This window comes from Oncorhynchus tshawytscha, linkage group LG28 (assembly GCF_018296145.1).
Source record: "Oncorhynchus tshawytscha isolate Ot180627B linkage group LG28, Otsh_v2.0, whole genome shotgun sequence".
Taxonomy (NCBI): Eukaryota; Metazoa; Chordata; class Actinopteri; order Salmoniformes; family Salmonidae; genus Oncorhynchus; species Oncorhynchus tshawytscha.
The window spans coordinates 4363859-4386755 of record NC_056456.1 but is presented as its reverse complement, the minus strand read 5'-3'; the positions used below and the strand labels follow the sequence as shown (position 1 = coordinate 4386755).

Sequence of the window (22897 nt, the reverse complement as noted above, 5' to 3'; positions counted from 1 at the left end):
TGGCAACAGCTCTGGTGGACATTCCTGCAGTCAGCATGCCAATTGCACTCTCCCTTAAAACTTGAGCCATCTGTGGTATTGTGTTGTGTGACAAAACTTTAGAGTGGCCTTTTATTGTCTCCAGCACAAGGTGCACCTGTGTAATGATCATGCTATTTAATCAGCTTCTTGATATGCCACACCTGTCAGGTGGATGGATTATCTTGGAAAATGAGAAATGCTCACTAACACAGATATAAACAAATGTGTGCACAAAATGTGAGATAAATAAGCTTTTTGTGCGTATGGAACATTTCTGGGATATTTTATTTCAGCTCATGAAACATGGGACCAACATTTTACATGTTGCGTTTATATTTTTGCTCAGTATATACATGTCTTAAATGCTTGTTCATTGTCTATTGAACTCCTAGCGTTCCATTGGACAACAAGGAACACCATAATACTACTTATTATCCTGATCCTCCTTTGAATTTTGATTCAGCATCCGATGTATCATTTCTATAGTAACTTCAGAAATCCCCTGAATGTCTTAGGCTGCCTTCACTACTTCTTGTATTTGTGCAGTCCTGCTTCTATGTGAAGCAGTCACATTGATGCCCCACACATGAAGGCCAAGGAGTCTACAATTTCTACTACCATGGTTTTGCACATCTCATTTTACCTTTGCACAGTGCACAAATTAGCAACATGCCCAATCTGTTGGCATTTAAAGCACCGAAGTGGAGGCCGCTGTTCATCAAACGGGGACACTCTTTTCAAGCCACTTCGATACAAAGTGATATTCGTAGCAGATTAGGTGACCATTTTCCCTAACCTTCCCCCAGTCTCTTAACCCGCTACGAAAAAGTAACTTCCGTATTGAAGTGGCGTGAAAAGAGTGTTTCTCTCGTCCAATGAGTGAGTCTCCTAAATGGGTACCAAAGTAGGCTCTACATGTACACTAACTGCTGCAGGGAGGAATTCAAAATCTTTGACTCAATGTTTACACCGATGAGCTGCACGATCATGTTGTTTTGAAAAATGTATTCTAAGTCATCATAATACATGTAATAACACATTTTTCCCATCCATTATTAAGTGTGTTAGGGTAGCCTATTGTGTCTTTAAGCATTTGCATATGATCAGTCCTAGGTGTGTGTACACCAGTAAGAGGTCAAGCTTTGATTTATTTATGCCTACTGCTCTTGCCATTATTTCCATTTGAGTCATTTAGCAGACGCTCTAATCCAGGGTGACTGAGTTAGTGCATACTGTACATTATTGCCATGAAGTCTGAGCCCTTATGACACAGGAGGTAGCCCTGCTCCAACTATCCCCCCCAATCACTGCAGTATACTCTGACAATCAAGAATATACAAATCCCTTCTCTCATATATTCAAAAGCGCGAGTCAAAGACAGTTCTTCACAACATGTGTTCATTCCTCCCCTCACTGTAATATATAGGCCTTTTTATGCAGCAAAAATTGGGTTCAGCATCCCAATACCAATCCAGTGCAGCAGCTCTGTAAATTAAATAGGATTATTCCGGGAACGTTCCCTCCTTGCCAGTGATTAGTATAAAGATCCATGGCAGCAAACCATCTGCCCTGCAGAGCCAGGGCTGCCAGACTGGCGGTGACAAGTAGCCCTGAAGGCTATCTCAACCCCCACACGACCCTGCGTTGACTACTAATGATAGGAGTAATATAACCGCTTTTTGAGCCTGAATGGATCCACTGCTTCAAAATGAGACTCCATTTTGAAGCATCCATCAAGGGGACCTGGGTCTGAACTCCTCCCTGTGCAACTATACTTCCGGATGGGCCGACCCCAGGTGATGAGGGTAGGCAACAACACGTCAGCTACACTGATCCTCAACACGGGAGCCCCACAGGGGTGTGTGCTCAGCCCACTCCTGTACTCCCTGTTCACCCAGGACTGTGTGGCTATGCACGCCTCCAACTCAATCATCAAGTTTGCTGATGTCACAACAGTGGTATGCCTGATTACCAACAAGGACGACAACCTACAGGGAGGAGGTTAGAGCCCTGGCAGAGTGGTGACAGGAAAATAACCTCTCAATATAAAAGAGGAACTGATCATGGACTACAGGAGTCAGAAGAGGGAGCCCGCCACCATCCACATCGATGGGGACACAGCAGGGGGTCAAAAGCTTTATGTTTCTTGGCGTGCACATCAGTGAGGACCTGAAATGGTCTCACCCCAACCGACAGTGTGGTGAAGGCGCAACAGCACCTATTCTATCCTCAGGTGGCTGAAGAAATTCAGCAAGGCCCCTAAGACCCTCACAAACTCCTGATGCACCATTGAGAGCATTCTGTCGGAATGCCCTCAACAGAATGGCTCTGCGTTCAGCCCAACGCAACACAGGGGGCATGCTGCCTGCCCTCCAGGACTGTTTACTCTGTGCATTTATAAACTGTATTCTCAACATAGCTCCACCTAATCTACCTACTACTGTGCAAACTAATTTTCTTTACAAAATTATGTCCATAAATACCACATATTTATATTCTGTATTCTCACTGTAATACATGTACTTTGGATTGTTCTTTTTTTAGATTATTTGTGTATTAGTATTGTATTCGCTAGACATTCTACTGCCCTGTTGGAGCTAGTAACACAAGCACTCTGCTGCTCTGTCAGAGCTAGTAACACAAGCATTCTGCTGCTCTATCGGAGCTAGTAACACAAGCATTCTGCTGCTCTGTCAGAGCTAGCAACATAAGCATTCTACTGCACTGTCGGAGCTAGTAACATAAGCACTTCACCTACTAGAACATCTGCAAATCTGTGTACGCAATCAATAAACTTTAATTTGATTTCTTTGTAGCTGGGAAGGAAGTGTAGGCAACAGTTAAGCAGAGGAAAGACAAAAAACACTATTGAGCAAAAAAACCATTGTTTACTAAATAAATGGAATTGTTTGATTAAGATGTTTTATTGTCACACACTGGATACGTGCAAAGAAATGATGTTATTCTTTTAGAGTATTTTACAGTACAACAGCATGTGTTTGTGAATTGGGATACAGTATTGAAATAACCATCTTCCAACATTTAGAAAATTAAACAATGTGGAACCAGCACTTGCAACATCAATCTACAGAAATAACCAGAAAAGCAACTAACAAAGTAGTACACCAACATCATAAAGACATGCTATAAAAAGGTTTCATTGTGGTAAAATAGACAAATAAGAAAAAGTCAGTAAAAATGTAACATTATGAAAATCAGAATACATTTTTTTTCTCTTCTCTAATCTGTATTAATACCGATAAAATGCAGACAGTATCAACATACACAAATACAACAACTGGTCTGCTAATTGAATGTGAGGTTGAATGAGGCAACACTTACCATACTGCATCATGGACATAAACACCACAAACAATATTTCAACAAGGCACTAAACAAAAGGTCACATTTGGCCTTGCAGATGCTTGTCAGAACTCTAGCATCCTGGTTGGATCACTGTACTTGACTGACTCCATCTTTCCTCGAATGAACCTAACCGGGCCCCACTTTCCACGAGCAAAATATCAACAAAAGGTTCACTGTCCCTAAATCAGTTTTCCCTCCTACTTACTACTACAGAATCAAAATAAGCTTTCTGAAAAAAATAAACATCTGATTTGATGTCTGCACAAGGAGGCCTCTCCAAATACAATTTGGTAAATCAAAGCAAGTGAACTGTTGTCAATATTGGGATCATAGTGAAGCTACTATATAACCGTTTTGCTGAGGATTCAACACCTAAACACCAACCTACAGGTCTGTCTAGTAACTAATCCAGTTACAAGGACATCGCCAACTCCATCTGATGTTAACACTCCTCCTCCCTCTCTCTACCATCTGGCACCATATGTAATTCTGCTGCTTATAGAATCTTAATTCCCGGCTCGAGTTGTCATGTATAGCTAAACATACTGTCAGTTCCTCTTTGTTCATACGACAGAATCAGGCACCTGTAGGTCGATGACATCACACAACCTGTGTGTGTATAGTTCTTTAGTCAGTTTTAAGGTCATTGTGGGAAATTATCACATTTTGTCAGTTAAAACACCTGTGTGCGCACGTGTGGAACACTACACATTTGTTAATTTTTTTTATTCGTTGATAAACTGATCCCTCCCTATACTTTCAATGCATTTTTCTGCAAAAGGTAGGTAAACTGTTGCACCCCCAAAAAATTGCTGGGTCAACTTTGTTGACTTGCTTCCTCCACTACACCCCCTGCAGATTTTACACAGTGAACATGTCAAGCAGCAACATACAACTGTAAATTACAACATACCTCCCAGAGTAATAACCTAGAACCATTTGACTTCCATTAAAAAATCACAAGCCCTTTTTGTTGTAAGAGCACAGTATTCTCCTACCTATCTAAAAATGTTACATAAGGCCTGCAGGATTGAAACACTACCCCCTCTGGGTAGAGAGAACATTATACTGCTCCACTCTAGTCCATACAGTGCATTCGGAAATTATTCAGACCCCTTGACGTTTTAGACTTTGTTACATTACAGCCTTACTCTAAAATTGATTAAATCGTTTTCCCCCCTCAATCAATCTACACACAATATCCCAGAATGACAAATATATTTACATAAGTATTCAGACCCTTTGTTGAAGGACCTTTCGCAGCCTCGTATCTTCTACAAACTTGGCACACCTGTATTTGTGGAGTTTCTCCCATTCTTCTCTGCAGATCCTCTCAAGCGATATCAGGTTGGATTGGGAGAGTCGCTGCACAGCTATTTTCAGGACTCTCCAGAGATGTTTGATTGGGTTCAAGTCCGGGCTCTGGCTGGGCCACTCAAGGACATTCAGAGACTTGTCCCGAAGCCACTCCTGGGTTGTCTTGGCTGTGCGCTTAGGGTTGTTGTCCTGTTAGAAGGTTCACCTTCACCCCAGTCTGAGGTCCTGAGCGCTCTGGAGCAGGTTTTCATGAAGATTCTCTGTACTTCTCTCCGTTTATCTTTCCCTCGATCCTGACTAGTCTCCCAGTCCCTGCCACTAAAAAACATCCCCACAGCATGATGCTGCCACCACCACCATCATGCTTCACCGTAGGGATGGTGCCAGGTTTCCTCGAGACGGGATGCTTGGCATTCAGGCCAAAGAGTTTAATCTTGGTTTCATCAGACCAGAGAATCTTGTTTCTCATGGTCTGAGAGTCCTTTAGGTGCATTTTGGCAAACTCCAAGCGGGCTGTCATGTGCCTTTTACTGAGAAGCATTCTTCCCTCTGGCCACTTCACCACAAAGGGGGAGTCTGGCCCTTCTTCCCAATTGCTCAGTTGGCCGGGAGGACAGCTCTAGGAAGAGTCTTGGCGGTTCCAAACTTCTTCCATTGAAGAATGATGGAGGCCACTGTGTTCTTGGGGACCTTCAATGCTGCAGACATCTTCTGGTTCCCTTCCCCAGATCTGTGCCTCAACACAATCCTGTCTCTGAGCTTTACGGACAATCCTTTCGACCTCATGGCTTGGTTTTTTGATCCGACATGCACGGTCAACTGTGGGACCTTATATAGACAGGTGTGTGCCTTTCCAAATAATGTCCAATTGAATTTACCACAGGTGGACCAACCAAGTTCTATAAATATCTCAAGGATGATCAATGGAAACAGGATGCACCTGAGATTAAGTTTGAGTCTCATAGCAAAGGGCATGACTTTTTTCTCCCCAATTTCTTGGTATCCAATTGGTAGTTACAGTCATGTCTCATCGCTGCAACTCCCGTACGGACTCGGGAGAGGCGAAGTTCGAGAACTGTGCGCCCTCCGAAACACAATCCAACCAAGCCGCACTGCTTCTTGACACAATGCCCACTTAAACCGGAAGCCAGCCACACCAATGTGTCAGAGTGCGCGATGGGACAAAGACATCCCTGCCGGCGAACTCTCCCCTAACCCGGACGACGCTGGGCCAAGTGTGCGCCGCCCCATGGGTCTCCCGGTCACGGTCGGCTGCGACAGAGCCTGGACTCGAACCCAGAATCTCTAGTGGCACAGCGCCTTAGACCACTGGACCACTCGGGAGGCCAGGGTATGAATATTTAAGGTATTCAGTAGGTAAGGTATTTCTGTTTTTTAAAAACCTGTTTTCACTTGGTCATTATGGGGTATTGTTTGTAGATTGATGAGGAAAACATGTAATTTAATACATTAGAATAAGGCTATAACATGTGCGAAATGGAAAGGGTCTGAACACTTGCCAAATGCACTGTATATCCTCCTCTTTCTTCTCAAAAACAAGCTGACATGAACCTCAGGTCACCTTCTTCCTTTAACACTAGGGGAAGCAGTCTCACATGTCCGCTCCCCCTGGGGGCTAGCGTTTGATCACCACCTGCTCGTAGGGCCCAGCCCCAACCCTGAAAGAGAACACCAGACATAAACACATGTTATCTCACCAGCCAAAACTCACACAAACAAGTGAAAGGGCATTACTGAACAACTCTTCACAACCAACAAACAGTCTATCAATCAAATATTCTTTAACTATCGATTGGCTCTCGTGCAGTTAAAAAAAAAGGTAAAATATCAGTGACAGTGCCTGTTGTGTCATTCTATTTCTGATGCATTAGATAATGATGTCACCAACCTGGTGTGTTGGCTGCCCAGCGCCGTGCTTCCACCAGGACCAACAAACAGCTTGAGCCCCTCCTCTGTAACACGCAAAAACAAGTAAGTTACTGTCAATCAACGCAAGGTCGCAGCGCTGCAAAATTGCTCAGGAACCAACAATGAGCCATCTAAAAATAAGTGGTTATTGACAAGAGTGTTATTCACGATGAGAAAGAGGCATGGCATAGAGGGACTTTGCTTTAGCAGCAAAGAACTAGAAATGTGTTACTTGAAAATGGCAAATATAGTAATCTGTTAACCCATTAGTCTAATCCATGTCTAAACCAGGGGAGGGGGTTTCTACTAAACTATAATGAATTGTTTTAAGAAGGTCATACCAAGGATCATTTTGCTATTTGATTTCAAATTTTAAGACCCCCTGATGTATCGAAAAAAATGACAATTATTTTATGGAAAATCTGATTTGGCCTTACTACCCATACAAACGCATTGAATAACAGAATCCCTACATGGAACAGAGAGACCCACCCCCAAGAAAAATCTAAAGGAAGTTTGTTCTGAAGTGTCTGTCCTATATGTGAGAGATGTTATTATTTTATATATACACACACACTACCTATCAAAAGTTTGGGGTCACTTAGAAATGTCCTTGTTTTTGAAAGAAAAGCATATTTTTTGTCTATTAAAATAACATCAAATTGATCAGAAACAGTGTAGACATTGTTAATGTTGTAAATGACTATTGTAGCTGCAAAAGGATGATTATTAATGGAACATCTACATAGGCCCATTATCAGCAACCATCACTCCTGCGTTCCAATGGCACGTAGTGTTAGCTAATCCAAGTTTATCATTTTAAAAGGCTAATTGATCATTAGAAAACCCTTTTGCGATTATGTTAGCACAGCTGAAAACTGTTGTGCTGATTAAAGAAGCAATACAACTGGCCTTCTTCTGACTAGTTGAGTATCTGGAGCATCAGCATTTGTGGGTTCGATTACAGGCTCAAAATGGCCAGAAACGAAGACCTTTCTTCTGAAACTCATCAGTCGATTCTTGTTCTGAGAAAGATCTCATACAACGCTGTGTACTACTCCCTTCACAGAACAGAGCAAACTGTCTCTAACCAGAATATAAGGAGTGAGAGGCCCCGGTGCACAACTGAGCAAGAGGACAAGTACATTAGTGTGTCTAGTTTGAGAAATGCCTCAACTGGCAGCTTCATTAAATAGTACCCGCAAAACACCAGTCTCAACATCAACAGTGAAGAGGCGACTCCGGGATGCTGGCCTCGTCACTGTTGACGTTGAGACTGGGGCTGAGAGAAGGACAGTGTACCGTCTAGCCATACTCCCAAGTACTTGTATGAGGTGACTACCTTAAGCTCTCTAAACCCTCAGAGGTAGTAATCATACCGGTGGGGAGAGGGGCATTCTTCTTACCAAACCACATGACCTTTGTTTTGGAGGTGTTTAGAACAAGGTTAAGGGCAGAGAAAGCTTGTTGGACGCTAAGAAGGCTTTGTTGAAGAGCATTTAACCCAAAATGCGGGGAGGGGCCTGCTGAGTATAAGACTGTATAATCTGCATATAAATGGATGAGAGCGCATCCTACTGCCTGAGCTATGTTGTTGATGTAAATTGAGAAGAGCGTGGGGCCTAGGTTCGAGCCTTGGGGTAAACCCTTGGTGAAAGGCAGTGGCTAAGACAGCAGATGTTCAGACTTTATACACTGCACTCTTTGAGAGGTAGTTAGCAAACCAGGCCAAAGACCCCTCAGAGACACCAATATGCCTTAGCTGGCCCACAAGAATGGAGTGGTCTACCATATCAAAAGCTTAGACTAAGTAGCAGCACAACATTGCTTGGAATCAAGGGCAATGGTGACATCATTGAGGACCTTTAAGGTTGCAGTGACACATCCATAACCTGAGTGGAAACCAGATTGCATTCCAAAGAGAATAATAGACCTCAAGAAAGCCAGTCAGTTGATTATTGACAAGTTTTTCCAACACTTTTGATAAACAGGGCAAAAAGAAATATACCTATAACATTTAGGATCAGCTTGATCTCCCCGTTTAAATAAAGGACGAACAGTGGCTGCCTTCCAAGCAATGGGAACCTCCCCAGAGAGGAGAGACAGGCTAAAAAAGGTCAGAGATAGGCTTGGTGATGATAGGGGCAGAAACCTTAAAGAAGAAAGGGTCTAAACCATCTGACCCAGCAGTTTTTTTGGGGTCAAGTTTAAGGAGCTCCTTTAGCACCTCCGACTCAGTGACCGCCTGCAGGGAGAAACTTTGTAGCGGGACAGGGGAAAAAGAGGGATGAGCATCAGGGCTAATCTCATTAGAAGGGGTGGGAGATGAGGAAATGTTGGACGGGCAAGGAGGCATGGCTGAGTCAAATAGAAATCCTGACTTAATGAAGTGGTGATTAAAGAGCTCAGCCATGTGCTCCTTGTCAGTAACAACCACATCATCATCATTAAGGGACATGTGGTCCTTGTCAGTAACAACCACATCATCATCATTAAGGGACATGTGCTCCTTGTCAGTAACAACCACATCATCATCATTAAGGGACATGTGGTCCACGTCAGTAACAACCACATCATCAACATTAAGGGACATGTGCTCCTTGTCAGTAACAACCACATCATCAACATTAAGGGACATGGGCTCCTTGTCAGTAACAACCACATCATCAACATTAAGGGACATGTGGTCCATGTCAGTAACAACCACATCATCAATTTAAAAGGGACATGGGCAGTAACAACCACATCATCAACATTAAGGGACATGTGCTCCTTGTCAGTAACAACCACATCATCAACATTAAGGGACATGGGCTCCTTGTCAGTAACAACCACATCATCAACATTAAGGGACATGGGCTCCTTGTCAGTAACAACCACATCATCAACATTAAGGGACATGGGCTCCTTGTCAGTAACAACCACATCATCAACATTAAGGGACATGGGAAGCTATGAGGAGGAGGGTTTATTCTCCAGGTCTTTAACCATTTTCCAGAACTTCTTGGGGTTAGACCCACAATGAGAGAACTGCTCCTTAAAGTAACTAACTTTGGCCTTCCAAACTTTGAGCACACTTATTTCTCATTTGCCGTGTGCCGTGCCTTTCGCCAAATTGAATTCTTGCGGTGGAGTAACTCTGCCAGATCACAGTCGAACCGGGGGCTGAACCCGTTTATAATTCTTATTTTCTTTATGGGGGCGTGTTTGTTAACAATAACATTGAAAATATCCAAAAAGAAGGTTCAAGTGTCTTCGACAGAGGGAATCAAGCTGATTCTATACCAATTTACAGAGGCCAGTTCATGAAGGAAGGCTTGATCATTATAGTTTTGTAGCAAGCGTCTATGACAAATCGGGACAGGCTGTAAAGCAGGCTGTAAAGCAGTGATCACTAAGGTCATTACGGAAACCACCAGACTGATACCCATCAGGATGATTTGTGAGGATAACTTCAAGGAGAGTATCCTTTTCTGGGTGTTTGGAGTCAGACCTTGTGGGATTGGTAATAATCTGAGAAAGATTTAGGGAGTCCCATTGCTTTAGGACTTGGTCAGGTGGTTTAAGCATGTCCCAGTTTAGGTCACCTCTTAGGACAAATTCAGACTTAGTGTAAGGGGCCAGAAGAGAGCTTAGGGCAGGTAGGGTACAGGCCGGTGCTGATGGTGGACGATAACACCCAGCAACAGTCAACAAAGAGCTATTTGAAAGTTTAATGCTTAAAACCAGCTAATCAAACTGTTTGGGGACAGACTTGGTGGAGACAACCAAGCACTGAAGGTGATCCTTGGTAAAGACTGCCAATTCCCCACTGAACTAAGCCTAACCCTATCCCTCTGAATTAAAGCCAGGGCTTGTGAGCGTACCCTCAGTGCTGGAGTCCAGTAGACCGTGGCTGAAGTCCTGGCTCTGGAGGATCTTATCCACAACGTCGTCCGCATCCACCCGGGTAGCATCCACTCTCTTCAGCTGAGACTCCACTGAGTTCTGCTTCATCAGATGCCTAAGGCACACACACACACACATAAGGGCAAAAAAGCACTGGTGGATGAGATGGAAAGAAAGACTCCTGTTGATTACATTGCGATACTCATCTCTGATCTTTCAACAAAGTATGTGAATATTACCTGCTCAGTCTCTCGGAGGCAGAGCTCTTTGCGGAGGTGGGGGGATATTCAGGCACGGGGAAGTAGGCACAGGTGACAGAGACCGGGGGTGTAGAGTGGGCCTCCTTCTCCCCCCTCTCAGTCCCCCGGTCCTCTCTGGGTTCAGGAATGCTTGCAATGCCCGTCGAGGCGGAGCCTGCTGAGGGGTTCCTCTTGTGCGTGAGCTCTGATAGGCTGGAAGAGCGCGAGTGACCTGTGCTGTAGCCTATGGGGAACAAGTAGGTAATGTTACCCTCCACACAACAGAGACACAGATTTCACAACAAGAACCATAACTTTGACAGCAAGCTATAGCTTTTCAGACATTCATGCCTACTGTTCATATCTTATTTAGTTCATGACACAAGTCATAGCCTTTTCTCATCCGCATTTGGTTCAGACGAGGCGTGTAGCTACTAGCTACCTGAGACTTTGGACTGTTGGCTGGCGTAGCTGGACGTTCTAGAATGGCCACATGCTCCCAGTTCATCAGGAACAGATGCACACTTCCCTGGGGGCTCTGAGCAGGAGAGAACAGCAGTACAATATTTTGACAATGTCAATACACAACATTAGCACTAATGATTACTGATTAACAGGGATTAATCTTGCAATCCTTGTAAATCAAAGTGTTGTGTACAGAGCCGGCGGGAGGTATGTGTGTGTTTGGGTGTGTGTGTGTGTGTGTACCTGGGACGGCGAGGCAGGGTGTTTGTGTGTGTGTGTCCCCTCCCTTCCTGTCTTCGTGGAGACACTCTGCCTCAGCCTGCTGAAGGCCCAGTTTCATGGCCGTGGACGGTGGCCTGCAGGGACATTGTCAGTCACATCAACTGCTTTCACTGACTCGATCAGCTGCTTTACAAACACCATCTGTTCCAAACCTACTACTCCCTACCATGCATGGTTGTTGATTGGTTTGAGTCTTTAATTTGTTTGTCCAAATGGTTATTTCAAAGTCAGTGGCTGAATTGAATACATGTTAATGTAACATCTAAAGCCATAATTGGCAAAGCCATTTAAAGCCATTTTTTCTGTGGAACTGGAACATGTGAATCATATCCTATTAGAAGTGCTGATCTGTTAGCAAGAGGATTTTATGAGCCGTATATCAGTTTAGCGGAGCTTCACATTCATCTTTAATAACCCCACTTTCACAACACAGGAAAGCACCAGGTCTCACTTCTTTTATTTCTTAGATGAACGGGTCTAACTCAAGATTGGAGAGGGGGTGGACTCACATTACATACCAGAGACCAAATGATATACAAGAGACAGAGACCGTGAAAGTGAGGGAGAAGAAGAGAGTGGGAGAGACATTTAAAGAGACACTGGAAGGAGACAAAGTTAGTCAAAGGACCAGTGCAGTCAAAATTCTGTTCTTGCTGATAGAAACTAACACTGTAAAAGTGTGAGAAGAAAAATGTATCAGTGTTATATCCTGATTGTATTTTCAACCAGCAACTATCTACACAGGACCTTCTAATTCAGCCTGTTTGCACGGGCGGAAGTTTCAGCTTGCCACCACATCAAATCTTATTTGTCACATGCGCTGAATACAACAGGTGTAGACCTCACTGTGAAATGCTGAATACAACTGGTGTAGACCTTACTGTGAAATTCTTACTTACACACCCCTAACCAATAATGCAGTTTTAAGAAAAATATGTGTCAAGTAAAAAAAAAAAATGGCACAGCAGTGAAATAACAATAGTGAGGCTATATACAGGCGGTACAGAGTCAATGTGCAGGGGCTCCGGGTGGTAAATTGGTTAATAATAGACCAATAAAGATGATTTATTTATTAGGATCCCCATTAGTCGACACCAATGGTGACAGCTAGTCTTACTGGTGTCCGACATATAACAAAAAATACATTACAGACAAAATACTTTAAAACTAGCTGTTATTGGCAAATTTGTAAGTTTCCCTTCCCTTCTACAGAGCTCTTACAATACTCCCAACACACACATTGTGTGTGAGTCACATTCTGTAGGAGGAAAGCTCAGTAAAAGACACACTCTGTGGGGGACACCGAGGAACACTGAGGCACACCAGCACTTCATGATTGCATGAAAGCTTTCTCCCAGAATCTCTCCACTGTGTCATCAGAGGCATTGGCCAAGGCAACCCTCCCACACTCACTGCATTAGTGAGGACTGATTCTAAGTCCATTTTCACCCCCTCCTCCATAGTGAAATATAAAGGCTCTGTAAACGTTATATTCCATTCAGTTTCCTGTGGGATTCAGACAATAGAGCGACGTGTTCCGAGAGAGAGCACTGGGGTGGTGCAGTAGAGTGTGATGCAGTGTGTGTTTGTTTACGAGGGTGTCCAAAGTAAAGGCGCTGCCAGGAGTGTGTGGGCACGTCATGCTCAGACAGAATCTGTGAAGAAGTTCTCTTATCATATCGAAACAATAGAACTCTTGCTATTCATTTTCAACAGGAGAGGTTGGTTTGATTTGAGTCCACAAGTATAACTTGACTTCAAATTGTTCATGTGGTGCTGAGGAAACTGTGCCAACGCTTGAACTTTTACAAACACGGGACGGTAATTAACCCCCTGTGTTTCTGTGACTCTGTTTCATAAAGCCACAGAGATAGCAGCCGTGTCTGGGTGTACTCAGAGACAGGATGCTGAATGCATATGTAGGTTGGTGGTTTGCTCTGTGTGTCTGTGGTCTGGCCAGATGCAGACTTCTGTCTGTCGGTCTGTCACATCAATGTTTTCTACTTACCTTTACTGAATAATGGGCCAAAACTGCATTCATTTCCGATAAGCTAATCCTGCAGTTGTACCACTGATCCAAAATCAGTGAAGTCCAAAAAAACATTGTGATGCAACCCACCAGAAGAATTGAACAAAAACGGTAATGAAAGGTGCACTTACGTTTTAAAGCAGGGGTCCCCAGACATGAGCAGTGTACTAATGACAACCTGTGACAGAGGTGACAAAAACAATGTCAGCACAGCTCATATACATCCACAGGCCCTATGAAATAGGATGAAGTGATCCTAGACCTGTGTCGAAGTACAAATTCTACCCGAAGCATGTACAATATACATTCATGACACAGGTACTTCTCCAATATCACAGGCTCAGAGGTGCCTGTCTTCATGTACATGTTAGAGCAGTTGCATCATATAGAATACCTAATCCTGAATGGTGACTAGGGGGCAGAGGAGGGTGATAGCTAACCATGTGCTTACTCCCAATGTGTGCCAATACTTGGGTATGTTGGCTATGACCCAATACTCTCACATGGTTCCCTTCCTGGTCTCCTCTCCCTCATGAACACTCATTAGTAAGACTGGATAGCTAACGTTGTGTTGGCTAATCCGTGTATTTCTTTCATCTATCCAGTCCTTTAAGAGCAGTGATCCCTGTGTAGACAAGTAGGTCTCCTCATTCTAGAGTGATAGGACAGAGCCAAGTGGACTAGGGCAGAGGACAGACTCCAGTGTCATACACACGTCCTATACAGTAGATGTTTTGGAGGCCTGTCTAACTGTACCGAAGTGTACCTTGAGTATAGAGTTGTCCTGTCTGGAGTTCTTGGTGTCGTAACCCTCTAGTAGGCATCGGCGCGTCGTTCTGCCAGAGCCAGCAAACTCTGACAGGTTCAGGTCAGCAAAACCCAGCTACAGAATAGAGAGAACAGATCTTTTCAGGTTTATGGTAACCGCTTTTCAACAGAGCCTCAGTTCCATAGAGTTCTAATACAGAGCACTCTGTTTCTAACAATCACATCTGTAAGAAGCTATTGTAGTGGTCTTTAACCATTACATTCATCAGCCGGTGATTGTCAAGCAAATAACTCCTGGTAATTGACCGTTAACACATTTAGCACCTCCTGGCTTCCACGCATAGCCTACTGATGTAGACCTTTGGAACATCTACATAAAAATGTAAAAGTCTAGTAAATCCATGTAATATAGCCTACACCTTCACAATAAATCCATTATTTATTTTAGGTCTAAAGAAGCATGATAAAAAGAACATACAGAATAGTATACTCGTGAGTTGTCCTTATGTTAGGTTCTGATGTGGCTATGCCAAATCTGTGGGCTATACTAGTTATATATTAAGCAAGATTTGCTTCCAATTCTGTGGCATTATTTTATGTCATTTTATAGTTTAAAGAATACAATTGAACAAATCTGAATAAAATAAAGTGCGCACATGCGGCTATTCTGTGTTGAGCGGTTAACAAAGAAATAGATCATTAATAACTCTAAATGAAGCATATAGGAGCAACTTTAGTTGTTCTACAAATGTTAGGCTCTATGTTTTGATTTTTAATACATTGTAAGACTGCATGACGCGACTAATGATGATTTGAAAAAAATAGCTTGAAAGGCATGAGCTCTGCTTTGCTTCTTTGTACAGGCTGTACACACTTCATTAGTCTCTCATTCACAATTTGTCAAGCACTTGATAATGCCCCAAATTTCACGGTGGCATCCCCTTTGTGGCCGTAACGCAACCTAAAAACTAAAAAAAAAATCCATGCCTTTTGCGGCTAGTGGCCGTTGTGCCCTTAGCCCGGAGTGCTGCGTTGTGCTCTTCACCCCGAGCACTGCGCGCTCCGAATAGCCTCTCACTCATATCTCCATCACGTGATCAGGTCTTTCTCACAGGCTACAAGTGAAGACAGACACATCGGGAAGGTAACTGCGCACGTCCTTATCCAATTCCGAGGTGCATATTGAAGATATTGGAAAAACTGTCCACATTTACTTTGTCAGCCAACAAGTTGAGTAGGCCTAACGAATAGCAAAAGTCCTAGCCTATGTCAATCTACTATCACCATAGTACAAAATTTGACCTTACCTGTGAGAGAAATAAATATTCCAAACCGTCTGGGACAGTTGTGGGATGCAATAAATGCCAAATTAATACAACCACTAGCATTAAAAACAACATTTTTACACAATGTGGCTGATGCAACAGATCAGAACACTAGCTTAAAATGTTGATAAATGATTATGCTATTTCTTCATATTATAAGCGCAGCAATGCGCACATGGCACTAGCCATGCTGTTGTAGGGGTCTGTCTAACCCAGCTGTAGTTAGTGGTCAGTGTCTCTTAAAAGAGCGCGAATGTTCTATTAGCGGGAAAACACCATTATCAAAAATGACCGCAAATGCGATTATGCATGTAATGGCAATTTGTTATGCTGGGTATCATTCACAAGTGATGATATATAATTCACACGTGATAGGCTAATATTGTCACTCAGACTATTCTTGATTTAATCTTGTACTAAATAATATATGTGTGAAATTTGTTTTGATTTAGAATGGACCATTTTCATGTACCTGTCTCGAAACAAGGGCAGCGTGAAAAAAATGCATGTCATCTATGCACTTAAATAGCGAATAGTGGACTCTTTTCCCCTGGTTAATATTCATACCAGCCAGGTAGGCTATGATACTCTTGTTAAGAAAAGCAATGCGCTTAATATTAGGAAAGTTGAGGAATAAATATATTAGGCCTAGTCTATAGAAAGATGATGGGAGCCTCCTATTTAGTAGAGGCCATCACTCTGTTTTCTAATGCAATTGCATAGCCTATTGAAATGTTGCACAACGTGCTCATGGACTATCATGAAGTGTTTGATTAGATTTTCCGATCACATTTGCATTGATGTCAGAGTGATTAGAGGGACAATAGAGTGCTGAGTAGTAGGCAGTTAACAAGTTTGGTTGGCTACTAATGACCACCAGCAGCATCAGAGCCAAGTCTTGGACCAAGGGGCTCCTTAACAGCTCCTACCCCCAAGCCATAAGACTGCTGAACAATTAATCACATGGCCACCTAGACTGTTTACATTGACCCTCCCCTCTCTTTTTTTTTACACTGCTGCTACTCGCTGTTTGTTATCTATAGTATGCATAGTTACTTCACAAATGACCTCAACTAACCTGTACCCCCGCACATTGACTCGGTACCGGTACCCCCTGTAATAGCCTCACTATCGTTATGTCATTTTCTTGTGTTACTGACAAGTGATCGCCGGTGTGGCAGTAATACGGTCACCGCAACAGCCCTACTTTCAATGTACTTCCCTTTTAAGAATGAGTCATGCGGTAGTGACGTCATTCTTTAGTTATTGCCATATAAGGATTAATGACTGCTTAAGGACAGATAAGTGTTAAACAGCAATCAGTAACCAAAGACGGAAGTTCGCAGTAACAGGCTAACTATCCTCTTTAACCTAACAATGGACAAGTTACTTTCAGGCGGTGAATGACTAACTAGAATTTGCATTATGATAAGAATGCTCTGTTATGTATCTACTTTAAAATGTCAGCATGCCAAGATGGTCATTGACTGAATTCAAAAGCAAAAAGATTACCTTGGCAAAGGTCTTTCCACCCTTCATTTCCTAAAATGACGAAAAAATGTGTTATCCATCAAACAAACAATCCTTGTGTGCTACAAGTACATTCGATCTCAAAACACAGATTTTGTAGCAATAGTCTTAACAGTGATTGACATCTTGACAGCCTGTAGTTGACCAAGTGGTAGACATATTTTAGCAGTAGACCTATTAGTATACCTACCAGTAGTATACCTATTCTGGTCATCAATTGAACTTGACATAGCATTCACATAACTTTGGCAGCATTGTTGTAGTGAGTCCTGTACCTTGCGCACAGACACCCGACACACACAAGGGTCCAGTACTCCTGTCCCAGCGTTGGCACTCATCTTACACAGGAAAGAGAACCTCTTCCTCCAGCGCACACAGTTAGCCTGGACCTGCTCCCTGGAGAAGACAAAGTTAGTAGCAGTACAATCAACAACAAAAAAACAGAACTGTGTGACAGTTGATTGGAATGTTTAGGTACAGTACACATTCATCCCTTGATCTGATTAATGGCGAAGATAAATCTAGGCTGTCAACAAAGAACACAGTCAATGAGAAGATCCTGTGTGCGAGAGATGAGACATGGAACATAAAAGCCTTGAAGTAAAAATAACAAACTTCCCCATGCTCTTTCCCTTCCTATCGAGTAGTCTCACATAAATAGATGTAGGCTAGGCTAGGTGAATTATAGATTTTGAAATGTGATGCCAGTGTTCTGCGCTTCTGGCCCCTCACACAGTGACAGATGTAGGCTCCAGGAATGAAGAACAATATGCATTGGCTCTTTAGAGCAAGTGATATGTAAGGTGCTTCAGCATTAATGCAGGTGAAAAAAAAACGTAGTTGTATTCACGCATGACTATTTCGCTTTGGATAAAAGCATCTGCTGAATGGCATATATGTACCATTCAAACTACATTGTAGAATAATAGTGAAGACAAATATATTAAATAACATATATGGAATCATGTAGTAACCAAAAAAAAGTTCTAAACATATCAAAATATATTTTATATTCTTCAAAGTAGCCACTCTTTCCCTTGATTACAGCTTGGCATTCTCTCAACCAGCTTCACCTGGAATGCTTTTCCAACAGTCTTGAAGGAGTTCCCACATAATACTGAGCACTTGTTGGCTGCTTTTCCTTCACTCCGCAGTCCAACTCATCCCAAACCATCTCAATTGGGTTGAGGTCAGGTGATTGTGGATGCCAGGTCATCTGATGCAGCACTCCATCACACCCCTTCTTGGTAAAATAGCCCTTACACAGCCTGGAGGTTTGTTTTGGGTCATTGTCTGTTGAAAAACATTGATAGTCCCACTAAGCGCAAATCAGATGGGATGGTGTATCGCTGCAGAATGCTGTGGTAGCAATGCTGGTTAAGTGTGCCTTGAATTCTAAATAAATCACAGACAGTGTCAGCAGCAAAGCACCCCCACACCTCCTCTTCCATGCTTCACAGTGGGAACCACACATGCGGAGATCATCTGGTCACCTACTTTGCATCTCACAAAGACACGGCAGATGGAACCAAAAATCTCACATTTGGACTCATGAGACCAAAGGACAGATTTCCACCGGTCTAATGTCCTTTGCTTGTAGTTCTTGGCCCAAGCAAGTCTCTTCTTGTCATTGTTGTCCTTTAGTAGTGGTTTCTTAGTAGCAATTCAACCACGAAGGCCTGATTCATGCAGTCTCCTCTGAACAATTGATGTTGAGATGTGTCTGTTACTTGAACTCTGAAGCATTAATTTGGGCTGCAATTTGAGGTGCAGTTAACTCTGATGAACTCTGCAGCAGAGGTAACTCTGGGTCTTCCTTTCCTGTGGCGGTCCTCATGAGAGCCATTTTCATCATAGCGCTTGATGGTTTTTGCAACTGCACTTGGAAGAAACTTAACATTTTCTGGATTGACTGACCTTCATGTCTTAAAGTAATGATGAGACTGTCAATTCTCTCATCTCCACAGAGGAACTCTGGAGCTCTGTCAGAGTGACCATCAGGCTCTTGGTCACCTCCCTGACCAAAGACCTTCTCCCCGATTGCTCAGTTTGGCCGGGCAGCCAGCTCTAGGAAGAGTTTTGGGGGTTCCAAACTTCCATTTAAGAACGATGGAGGCCACTTTGTTCTTGGGGGACCTTCAATGGTGCATAAATGTTTTGGTACTCTTCCCCAGATCTGTGCCTCGACACAATCCTGTCTTGGAGCTCTATGGACAATTCCTTTGAACTCATGGCTTGGTTTTTGCTCTGACATGCACTGTCAACTGTGGGACCTTATATAGACAGGTGTGTGGCTTTCCTAATTATATGCAATCAATTGAATTTACCACAGGTGGACTCCAAATCAAGTTGTAGAAACATCTCAAGGATGATCAATGGAAACAGGATGCAGCAGAGATCAATTTCAAGTCTCATAGCAAAGGGTCTGAATACTTATGTAAATAAGGTACTTCTGTTTGAACTTCTAAAAACCTGTTTTCGCTTTGTCATTATTTTTTAATCCATTTTAGAATAAGGCTGTAACGTAACAAAATGTGGAAAAAGTCAATGGGTCTGAATACTTTCAGAATTCACACACACAAAATTCTCAGCTGGGTAACGGTTAGACTTCCCTCATAGAACATTAGAGAGTTCAAGGAGCGGTCGAACAGACATCGGCTGTCGACCAAAGCAGACAGGTATCCAAGTAAAAAGGCTTTTAAATAATCACATCACTCAGTGCTGCCTTCTCCATTCTTTCAACTCGATCACACATTCAGTGACTGAGGAGGCTGATGGCCTGTCGGTGTGTGTCTTCCAATGAGCCTAAGGAAACTTATAATGTTAATAGAGCAGAAAAAAACATGTTTCTCTAACAAGATACTCAATCAAAACCTCTTCACGGGTTAAAAATAACAAGACAATGGCTTGAGTCATGGCTACGTACAGTATGGTACATTTACATAATTGGACAAATGCAGGCAGTTCCTCTGGGAATGCCAACCGAGTCGAACATTAAGAGCTGGCACGTGCTCCAGTTGTGTCCACTACTTTCCAGTGACTGACTCATTTAAGTGCAGTCCTACTCAGTGCGGTTGAGTGGATTGACATGTGAATCTCTTAAAATACCACAAGGATCCGTTGGAGCTGTTAGATCGGTTCTCTCTAGGGAAAACAAGTCTGTGTGTTCAAATGCCACGGACAAAGTCCTATCCTGAATTCTGAGGAGGGGATGATGCAGAGTCTAAACAGGAAGGAATGGTGAATGGGTAACATGAGACAAATGGACAACATGAGAGAAATGAGTTAGACGCTGTTAACGTGACTTAACTGATCCAATCTTTAACGGATTCGAAACTAGTTTTTAGACAATATGTCTAGCCATCTCAGTGGCTCTGGATCCTTGGAGAGCAAGTAGTTCTTGTTGCATCAACTGATGTTGAGTGGGATAATGAGGTTTTAGGAAATGTATGGGACACCCTTTAAAAAGTCTCATATGATGGGGTTCTTGAAACATGTTACTTGTAAGAAAAATATACATTTTCCAAGTGTTGAATGTGTGTTTGTTATAGAGTTCACTATGCGTAAAATCTCCAAAATGTAAAATCTCCAAATGTACCATGAAAACAGGGTTGGATTGGGGATGAATGATTTCCAAGTTTTTGCAACTAGTCTGATCAATAAGACCCTAGCCAGTCTAAACTAGGAGCTATTGGAATATTGGTTTTAACAAAATGATAAGCAAATCCATTACTTTTCCTTGGCATTTCAGAGTGGGAAATGGAATCTAGCGAACGTTAATACTGACCTTCAGTTGCCAGAGGTTTTAAGGTAGGCTACATAAAATGTCAGATATGACAGATGAAGCAAGCCGCACACGTGCAGCCATGTTTGACAGTGGGTCTCGTGACTGAGGGTGTTTTGCTGTGTCAATCACTCAGTCAGAACAAGATGGCAGACGAGTTACCATGGAAACTACATCAAAATAACACACAGGTAGAAACACTAGGCTACATATTGAATAACGTTAATAAATGAAGAGAGACATTGTTAGCTATTAACCTACACACAACACATTCACATGCACCCCACTGTCTTCGTGACTAAGCTAGCTAGCTAGCGGGCGAAGTTAGTTAGCTAACTATAGCTGCTAGCTGTATCTGGCTAACAATGCCACTACTGCCAGCAGTTATCGCTCTCACCTCTGTACGCTGCTTAAAATAGGAAAGACGTTCTTACCGAGAGGACTCTTCTGTAAAGCCACGGTCTAGCAGTCGTACTTTGCAGAACAGGACCCCGTTAACAAAGGGAACAGAAGATAGTTCGTCCAACTCGAAATCTACCTTAAATTTGAATTTCTTTTTCTTCATCATAATGAACGACATTATGCTAAAGTAACTTGGTGCCTAATTATAATAGTATCTATAGCTAGCCAAAGGTCGAGCTTCTTGACTGTCACTTCTCCCACTTGTCACTGGCTGTCTGAGTTCATTTAGCGTTTGACGTTGAGTTCAAATACTTCTCGCCCCCTTACCTATATCTAGGGTTGATGAGTAGCAGAGCGACACGGCGCAGTGAGTGTTAAGACTAAAGCGACAAGCGACCATTTGAGTGGAGGCGTTCTAGTGCATGTTCAAAGAATGCAAGTAACGAGGGGTGGAGTTAGGGTAGATAGCCCGTCCACTCTGTTGCACTTCTAGAACCGGATACGGACAAATAAATAACCATAGGACATTACATCTCATTTTATTGGTCACATACACATGGTTAGCAGATGTTATTGCGAGTGTAGCGAAATGCTTCTGCTTTTAGTTCCCGACAGTGCAGCAATATCTAACATGTAATCTAACAATTCCACAACAACTACCTAATACACACACATCTAAGTAAAGGAATGAAATAAGAATATCTACTTATCAATATATGGATGAGCAATGACAGAGTGGCATAGGTAAGATGCAATAGATGGTATAAAATACAGTATACACATATGAGATGAGTAATGCAAGATATGCAAACATTATTAAAGTGACTTGTGATCAATTTATTAAAATTATGTCAAGTTTGTATGTAGGCAGCAGCCTCTGTGTTAGTGATGGCTGTTTAACAGTCTGTTAGAAGCTGTTTTTCAGTCTCTCAGTCCCAGCTTTGATGCACCTGTACTGATCTTGCCTTTTGTATGGTTGTTGGGTGTACAGGCAGATGCTCGGGTGGTTGTTGTCCTTGATGATATTTTTTGCCTTCCTGAGACATCGGATGCTGTAGGTGTCCTGGAGGGCAGGTAGTTTACACCCGGTGATGCGTTGTACAGACCGCACCACCCTCTGGAGAGCCTTGCGTTTGTGGGTGGTGCAGTTGCCGTACCAGGCGGTGATGCAGCCTGCCAGGATGCTCTCAATTGTGAATCAGTAAAGGTTTGTGAGGGTTTGACATGACAAGCCAAATTTCTTCAGCCTCCTGAAGTTGAAGAGTTGCTGTTGCGCCTTCTTCACCACACTGTCTGTGTGGGTGGACCATTTCAGTTTGTCCGTGATGCGTACGCCAAGGAACTTAAACTTTCCACCTTCTCCACTGCTGTCCCGTCGATGTGGATAGGGGTGTACTCCTTCTGCTGTGGATAGGGGTGTACTCCTGCTGCTGTTTCCTGAAGTCCACAATCATATAGTAATTATTATGTGAGGGCTTATGTATCGAAGCCTTTAAGGTGTTATAACTGCCAGAGGTTTGGGCATGTGGCAACAGCCTGTAAAGAGAAAAAG

General features: G+C 42.9%; 1 protein-coding gene across 3 annotated transcripts; it reads right to left on the bottom strand.

Moving 5' to 3' along the window:
• Positions 1-5927: 5927 nt before the first annotated feature.
• fam102ba (family with sequence similarity 102 member Ba) lies at positions 5928-21814 on the bottom strand. Of its 3 annotated transcripts, none has more exons than XM_024390884.2 (11): positions 21673-21814; positions 17435-17555; positions 17142-17171; positions 14303-14419; positions 13668-13714; positions 11469-11581; positions 11203-11298; positions 10761-11004; positions 10500-10636; positions 6614-6677; positions 5928-6383 (listed from the first exon to the last, which is right to left on the bottom strand). In XM_024390884.2, the coding sequence occupies exons 2-11, from the start codon at positions 17495-17497 to the stop codon at positions 6341-6343; spliced, it is 954 nt and encodes a 317-aa protein (XP_024246652.1). In that variant the 5' UTR covers positions 17498-17555; positions 21673-21814; the 3' UTR covers positions 5928-6340. The 3 variants fall into 3 exon arrangements, with proteins under 3 accessions (XP_024246652.1, XP_024246651.1, XP_042164138.1); XM_024390883.2 differs by having other exon boundaries at positions 21378-21806; XM_042308204.1 differs by lacking the exon at positions 21673-21814 and adding an exon at positions 20947-21061.
• Between the last annotated feature and the right edge of the window lie 1083 nt (positions 21815-22897).

Bases quoted from the DNA above. Each gene is read 5' to 3' on its own strand.
- fam102ba (XM_024390883.2), bottom strand. From the start codon at position 21,523: ATGTCGTTCATTATGATGAAGAAAAAGAAATTCAAATTTAAGGTAGAT. The intron at 14,420-17,141 runs GTAATCTTTTTG...TCTATTCTGTAG, and splicing joins GTGGAAAGACCTTTGCCAAG to CTGGGTTTTGCTGACCTGAA. The intron at 11,005-11,202 runs GTAGCTAGTAGC...TGTTCCCCATAG, and splicing joins CCAACAGTCCAAAGTCTCAG to GCTACAGCACAGGTCACTCG.